The sequence below is a fragment of the Gekko japonicus genome, unplaced genomic scaffold, assembly GCF_001447785.1.
Source record: "Gekko japonicus isolate JY-2015 unplaced genomic scaffold, Gekko_japonicus_V1.1 scaffold698, whole genome shotgun sequence".
Taxonomy (NCBI): domain Eukaryota; kingdom Metazoa; phylum Chordata; class Lepidosauria; order Squamata; family Gekkonidae; genus Gekko; species Gekko japonicus.
Window position 1 is genome coordinate 395123 of NW_015168069.1, and position 7805 is coordinate 402927.

General features: G+C 55.9%; 1 protein-coding gene across 1 annotated transcript in view; it reads right to left on the reverse strand.

Moving 5' to 3' along the window:
• SKOR1 (SKI family transcriptional corepressor 1) overlaps positions 1–7805 on the reverse strand; it is a 17624-nt gene that overhangs the window by 3438 nt on the left and 6381 nt on the right. Inside the window, exons 4-9 of the mRNA XM_015414594.1 lie at positions 7294–7393; positions 6558–6665; positions 5296–5436; positions 3129–3203; positions 1216–1290; positions 858–923 (exon numbers count right to left, since the gene is read on the reverse strand). Coding sequence (XP_015270080.1) covers positions 858–923; positions 1216–1290; positions 3129–3203; positions 5296–5436; positions 6558–6665; positions 7294–7393 — 565 coding nt within the window. The remainder of the gene's footprint in view (positions 1–857; positions 924–1215; positions 1291–3128; positions 3204–5295; positions 5437–6557; positions 6666–7293; positions 7394–7805) is intronic.

A 7805-nucleotide genomic window follows, 5' to 3' on the forward strand; every position in this document is an offset into this window, starting at 1 on the left:
ACAGTGGGAGGGCTTCTAGTGCCCTGGCCCCACTGCTGGACCTCCTGATGGGCCCTGGTATTTTTGGCCACTGTTTGACAGAGTGTTGGACTAGATGGGCCACTGGCCTGATCCAACATTGGCTTCTCTTATGTTCTTATAGGAATTCTCAGTCTGGGGCAAGGGATGCTCTATATTCTTGGTGCTTGGGGGGGGGCAAGAGTGGGAGGACCTCTGGTGTCCTGGCCCCACTGCTGGACCTCCTGAGGGCACCTGGTATTTCTGGCCCACTGTGTGACAGAGTGTTGGACTGGACGGGCCATTGGCCTGATCCAACATGGGCTTCTCTTATGTTCTTAGGTTCTTAACCCAGGATGAAACAGAAATTCCCCTCTGCATTGCATGCCACTTTCACTTTCTTTGATCATCGGGCTTTATGGTACCTTCTGCATAGATTTATGGCCGTTCAGGGGTGACTTTGCAGTCAGTAGGGCGTTGCCCCGGGGTATTGGAATGTGGTTTTGAGCTGGGCTTTTCCCTCCCAGCTGAGAAAATGTGGAGCGAAATCTAGATGCGGAATGCCTCTACTGGAACACTGAGAAAATCTGGAGAGGCAGGCAAATGTGGAAGGAACCAGTAATACCCAGTTGCAAGGTGCATTGAAAGGGGATCGAAAGTGCCTTATTTAGTGGGCGGGAAAGCGCCCTAAATTCCGAACCTCTTCCTGGGCGGACTGGCCAGCACCAACCGATGTGGTTTCCCCTTACGGAGCAAGGGGAAGAGGAATAAAAACGAAAGCCGGCGTAAAAAAGGTTTTGGAGGGGGCTGATGGACGCGGTGGGGGGGGGGAGTTCCGCCTCCCCGGGGCCCCAACCCACCTTTTAGCTTCTGCTGAATGGCGTAGCGCGCTTTCCTCTCCTGGTCCAGTTCGTTGCACAGGGTGTCTAGAAAGGAGGAGGGGGGGGAACGGTGGAGGGGGTCGGGAAGCAGAATGGGGGGGTCATTAACTCCTCCACCTCTCAGCATTGGGGGGGGAAGTGGGAGGAAGCGGGAGGTTGAGGGGGGGGGTCGGGTCAAAATCCACCTGTATCCCAGGACTCGCAAAGCCCCAAGAAGACAACGGATTTAGGAGGGGGGGAAGGAGCAAAAGTGCAGCCCTCCCCGGGGTAAACGGCCGGATTTGCAACGCAAAGGAAAAGGGGGGGAGGGATTCCCCTTCTGGGGGGGGAGTCTTACCCCGCACGATCTGCAGCTGTTGAACCATTTCCTCACGGTAAGCGAGCTCCCTCTTCATCTGGTCTTGGAAGTTATCTGCAGGGGTCGAAAGGCGGAGGAGGAGGTCAGGGGGGCTCCGCTACCCTGGGAGGACCCCGGGAGGAGAGCGGCTAAGGAGAGCGAGCCCAGCCTAGCCCCCCTCCGGGAGTTGGCAAGGAGGCATGCCCGCGCTTTCTCTGCTCCGCTACAAGCCGAATGAACTAAACGCCGGGCACTGAAGGGGACCAGCGTCCCCTCTAAGCTGAGTTAGTGTGAGCCAGCTCACAGTTTTTTAGCCTCCGGCTCACACATTTTTGCCTTCGCTCAGGAAGGAGGGCTCCAGAGCAAACTGATTTATGCAGCAGCCAAATGGCTCGCTCACAACTTTCATGCCAGCAGCTCACAAAGCAGAATTTTTGCTCACAGGACTCCACAGCTGAGAGGGAACATTGGAGGGGGACCCCTGCTTATACACCCCGGATATGACGTCTGTGTTTCGTAAGCGCCGACCTTTCTGATCAGAGAAAGGGGAAAGGGGCTCTCATCCTAGCCTAGCTAACCAGCCTCCGGAGAGAACGAGTGGACTGAGCTACTGGGTACGAGTTCACATCTGGAGCCCCTAATGGTCGGGAAAAGGGGATCGAAGACAGGGTCGCGGGGGGGGGGCGGGGTTAGGAACGATCCCCAGAACTAGCTTCATTTTAAACCGTTTTAAAAACCGGGGTTTTTTTTAGGGTGGTGGAGTAGGGCACCCGATTGCCTACAGACCAAAGGGGGCCAACAATGTTGAAGTCAGCACACTTTGCACTCTGGTCAGTTAGGTGCGATTACATGGAACTTATTTCAAGGGAGATGAAACCGGGTGCGCTTCAAGGGCGCACAGCAACCCAACTCCGAAACGACTTGGAAGTAAATAAACCTGGAAGGAACCCAGATTCCGTCTGAGACTGGCAGGGAAATTTTTACTTCTCGGTTAATTTATTATTTTCATTCATAATCCACCTTTCTCATCAGGACTCAAGGCGGATTACAAATATGTATTTAAAAAAAGACTTTTCAGACAATCGGTAAACGTATCACAAGATATGATAACACTATTTGCATCTCACGGTGAAGATGCCTTAATAAAACAAAATGACGCAGTTGGGCTGAAATCGAAGAAAATTGGTGGGGAGGGGAGAGAGAAAAAACATGGCACGCAAACGTCTGTTTAAAGCAATCTAAATCCAGAGATTCGGTTTCGGCCAACCGGACCTTTCTCTTCGGACTATTTAGCAATGCAGAAACACACATTTCAGAGACTAGGAAGAGAAAACCAACTGATCAGTTCATTATTAATCGGTCTGCCTCAGATACAGTCAGTGTTCCCTCTGCTGAGTTAGTGTGAGCTAGCTCACAGTTTTTTTAGCCTCCAGCTCACAGGTTTTTGTCTGCGCTCAGGAAGGACGACTCCAGAGCTAACTAATTTCTGCAGTAGCCAAATCGCTCGCTCACAACTTTAATGCCAGTAGCTCTCACAAAGTAGAATTTTTGCTCACAAGACTCCACAGCGTAGAGGGAACACTGGATACAGATTGATTCGGTTCCTAGCGCTGTCAACGGACTGGCAGCGTTTGCTCTTCATCTCAACCAAAACTTCGATTTCCCCCCTCCAGTAAAAACATTCCCCTTTTACATCATATCTAATGAGCTGCCCTCCACCGCGCATGACTCCAGAGAAGCGCCCTCTTCAGCACCTCGGACAGTTCCCGGTAAATCCCCCGGTAGAAACCCGCCCGGGTTTTCCTTTTGACCGTTCCCAATCCTTGGATTTACATCGTTATAAAACATCACATTTGAAGTCTCGACTTCCGAAATGTCTTACAATGGGAGGGGGAGAGGGGGGATGCCAATACCTTTGAGACTCTGGAAATCTCTTTCCAATTTCTTCCTGAGTTCCATTTGCTCCAAGAGGAGTTTTTGCAACTCATCTGTCAGGAAAATAATAACAATGATACAATGATAATTATTATTATCATGGAGGCGACGTGGGGGAGTGAGATAAACGCAGAACGCTTATTTCCTCGCGATCACAAGGAAGCACTATAAAATCCAACCCAGGTTACTTTAAAAAAAATAATCTTAACAACGGAGTATATTTCAACTTAAAAAGGGGTTCTAGATTTGTTCCAAATAATTCATTTGCTCCAGCAATTCCAGGATTCTTTTTTTTAAAAAAAATATATATCACATGAGTAATTTAATTGAAATATTATGCTAAAAGGAGGAAACTGGAATTGTTTTGATCTGGAATCGGGTTTTTTTAGATCCTGACCACAAGATCTGCGATCCTCTGCTCGGAAAGGCTGAAAAGCCAGGGTTACGTTTTAATTGTGCTCCGATATGATCGATCGTACATCTCCTATAAATCCACAGCTAGCCCGGGACACTAAAGGCGGGGAACTGTCGCTTCGCCTTATGAATTGGACTAACCTAGAGACGGAGAGAACTAGAAATTAATCTAAGCAAATCGCTCTGGTATTATAGACGCTAATGTAAAACCCACAGATCGGCCCGGCTAGCTCTCGAAAGCTCAGCGGGGTCGACCCTGGTCAGTACTTGGAGAAGAGACCACCCATGAAACCCACAGAGGCAGGCAATGGCCAAGCACCTCTGGACATCTCTCGCCTTGGGAACCCCTTGAGGTGGTCACCATAAGTTAAAATAGACAGGTCGGAAAGAGAGCGGGACTGTGAGGCTCCGAATCCAGCCGGAGGGCGCTCGGGGGACCGTGCCAAGGACCCCTGGGCCGGGGGGAGCCCCGAGCAGGAGTCCCTCCTCCCTCGGAGGCGCGGGAGACCGCCGCCACCGAGAAACGCGCAGAGGCACCCCGGAGGTGGCGGTCCATAAGAGGGCAGCCGCTGCACTTGTCGCTTGATGGCCGAGCCCCTGAGCAAAGGGGCCAGGTTTGCCGCCGGCAAGAGCTGCAGCCTCTCCCCTCCCCGTGCCAGCCCGGAACAATCCAGTCCGGTCACACGTTCAGCCGGCAACTAGCGGTGTGCGCGTGTACACGTGTGAACCAGGCTTTGGCTTCAGGGCGCTTCCGTCGCCCCCCACGTCAGAAGGGCCTCCCGCCACGAACAGCTCTGCTGAGCAGACAGACAAACCCCTTCCTCTCTGCACCCTTTCTCTCTCCCTGCCCCCCGGGCCGTGCCTGGGGGGGCTCTCTTTCCCCCCTCGCCAGCAATCCCCGCCGCCGGTTCTTTCCAAGGCCGGCCTCACCCGGCAAGGCAGCCTCGGTTCACCGCCTGCAAAATGGGAAGAACTGCGAAGAGGGCGGGGACTGCAGTGTTCCCTCTAAGCTGAGTTGGGGTGAGCCAGCTCACCGTGTTTTAGCCTCCAGCTCACACATTTCTGTCTCAGCCCAGGAAGGATGGGGCTCCAGAGCAAACTGATTCATGCAGCAGCCAAATCGCTCGCCTACAATTTTAATGCCAGGAGCTCACAAAGTAGGATTTTTGCTCACAGGACTCCACAGCTGAGAGGGAGCGTTGGCGGAGAGGGGGGCTAATGAGGATGTCTTTGCCAATCAATAAGGCTCCGAATCCGATTCGTAGAACTGAGATGCCAGGCTCACTTTACTCCCGGGAAACTCTTATGAAAAGGCAGCCTTTGCTGGAATCCGAACATGCAGGGAACTGGTTTTCATCGCTTGTGGACTCCGCCATCAAGCGATGAGGGCAGGCTCTTGTGGATGGGCCACCACAGACACGAACTCTACAGGTGGGACTTTCTTGTCTCACACACACACACACACACCTCACAGGGTTTCCCATTCCCCAACGATCAAAGCGCTTCCGAACATTGTAAATAACAGTTTCAATCCGCTTTCAGTCCACTTTGCAACGGGATTTTACTGTGTGTGAACCCGCAAAATCCACTTGCAAACAGTCGCTGAAGTGGATTGAAACTGCATTATTGAGCATGTGCGAAAGAAGAGATCTGCCTTCACGCAGCCGCTGGATCGGGCCCCTTAGGGCGATCCTGCGCATATTTGCTCAAACGGATCCCAGTGGGACTTACTCCCGGGTAAACCCGCGCAGGTCTGCAGCCCTCGTTGCCCTGAAAGAGGCCGGAAGCCTACAGAGGTGTTTCCCCAGGAGAAAGCCCCATCGAACGACTCGGAGGGAGTTTCTTCCGAGGAAGCGAGCTCGGGATCCGGCCCTGGCGCCAGAAAGGACGGGGACTCCGGCAGAAGCGGGAGCTGGAAATAGCCCGCTAAGCGGATCAAGGCATTAGCCTCCTGCCTTAACTACACCTCGCCGCTCAGGCCGGGTTGGCCCCCGGAGCCCGCGAGGCCGAGGAGCGAACCGGGGCACCCCCGCAGCCAAATCCCCCCCCCCTGAAATTCAGGGCCGGACTTACAGAGTTGCGGGGCGGCGGGTGGGCGAGGGAACCGGCTGGCAAAGCGCTGGGGGGCGGCTTGAGTTGGAGCGCCCCCCATAGTTATTTAGGAGAGGCAGAGAAAGGCGAGGCGGGAAGCGGCCTTCGACTGAATCAGACCCTAAGCCCATCATCACAGTCGGAATCGTCTGCTCGGACTGGCAGCTGCTCTCCGGGGTCCCAGGCAGAGAAAGGCCTTCCCCATCACCTCCTGCCTCATCCTTTCAACGGGAGAGGCCAAGCAGCTATTCTGCCACTGCCGCAGGGCTCCTTCCGTTGGGTCCTGAGCAATGCTCCCTCCAAGCTGTGGAGTCTTCTGAGCCAAAATTCTACTTTGCGAGCGAGCGACTGTGGCGACTGCATAAATCAGTCTGTTCTGGAGCCCTCCTTCCGGAGCGAAGACAAAAGTATGTGAGCCGGAGGCTAAGAAACGGTGAGCTAGCTCGCACTAACTCAGCTTAGAGGGAACACTGGTCCTGAGAGTTTAAGAACCGGGCCCCCAACTCCCTTTTTTTGGGGGGGAACCTTTGACTTGGGAGCGGCAGGGACCGCGGGGTCATTCTGGTTTGCTTGTCCCTGCCCAGCCAAAGGGGCTCCCTCCAACCCCATCTGGAGGTGCCCCCCCCCCAGGTGCCTGATCCGGGCAAAAAACTGCCAAGGGCTCTTCCCCCCACACACACCAGGGATGTCGTATATCCAGAAACGAGCACCCCCAGATCCCAGCGAGAAAGGGCCCGATCCGCTCTCAGCCTGGCCGGGTGGCACCCGGGAGTAAGAACCTGGCTGCTCAAATCCGGCCCTGGCGTGCGCTGGCACCGCTCCAGTCAGCTTCCAGGGGCTGGGGCGGGGCGAGGGGGAGACGCGGCTTCCCCGGGGCCGATGGCAACGAAGCCCAGACTGACCTCGGTCGGGGTGGGCCGGGCTGGCCTGCGAGGCGGTCCTTTGGTCGTGATAGGATTTCTTATTCTCCAAATCCTCGCCGGCGGGCTGATTGTCTTCCTTATCTGCTTCTTAGAGGGAGTAAAGCGATTGTGAAGCGCAAGCAACCAAAGCCTGAGCCTTAACTACCGAATTAAGGACAGAGCCCTCGTTAAAGCCCGCTTAGGGGGCCGCCTAATCGCCTTGGGGAGGAAAGGAGCTTGGTGCGCCCTGGAGGGGTGGGGAGGAGGCCTTCGGGCGGCCCGGCCCCGGCAGGAGCAGAGAGGAGGCCGGAGCACCGAGCTGGGGCCGCCGGGAGAGATCCTGGCTCGCCGGGGACCGGTTCGGGGCCAAGGGGCGGGAAAGCGGGCGGCAAAACCCGACTCTCCTGGGGACCTCCCCGGTCAGAGGAGGACCCAGATCACGCGCAAAAGCGCACCGGTGTGAACTAAACCAAACCAAAATGTTGGCGGCGGAGGCGGGCACGGCGCCCACCTTTCTCTTCGCCTCCATCGTAGACAGAAGAGGGGAAATCAAGGGCAGGCCCGACAAGGAGGGGGGGGGTCGTCTCTGGATTCGTGGAAGAGCCATCCAGAGACGGGCGCCCCAACAGAAGACCCCGCCACAAACACTAAACACACGGGGGACATCCAAGCGCCCTCCGCGCGCCCCGCATCGAGGTCCCCCGGCTATTTAAGGGCCAGGTGCTGGTTTGATTACCGTTCCTCTCGGGGGTGCAGAGGTAAGCGGTTGTCTGGGGGCCCAGGGGGGCGCTGGGCTTCAGAGCCTGGGGGTGGTCGTCTCTTTCTTGGGGGTACACCTGCGGGAGAGAAAGGAAAGGGGCGGAGTTGGCGAGGCGGCTCCGCGGAAGGCCAGCCACACCGCCCCGCGACGCCCAGGCCGGCCAGAGAGAGTCTTCATAGACCGGTGGTGGTGGGGGGGGGGGGGGCAGAGACACACCCAACCCCCGCCGCTTTTGCAAAAAAAGAAATCCTCAAGGTGGGGGGGAGATACCTTTTCATGCGGCTGGAGGGGCCGTAGGAAAAAAGCCGCCTCAGCTGCGACCGCCTTAATTAGAGGTATAATTATAGGTGCTCGAGAGAAAATTGCCCCCCTTCAAAGGCATCCCTCGAACTCGAGAGCTTTCCCCGGCCGGCCGGCCTGCCCACCCGCCCCACCTCCTCCCTCCCTTCGCTGTCGTCCCCCCCCCCACCCCTCTCTCACAGACCCCC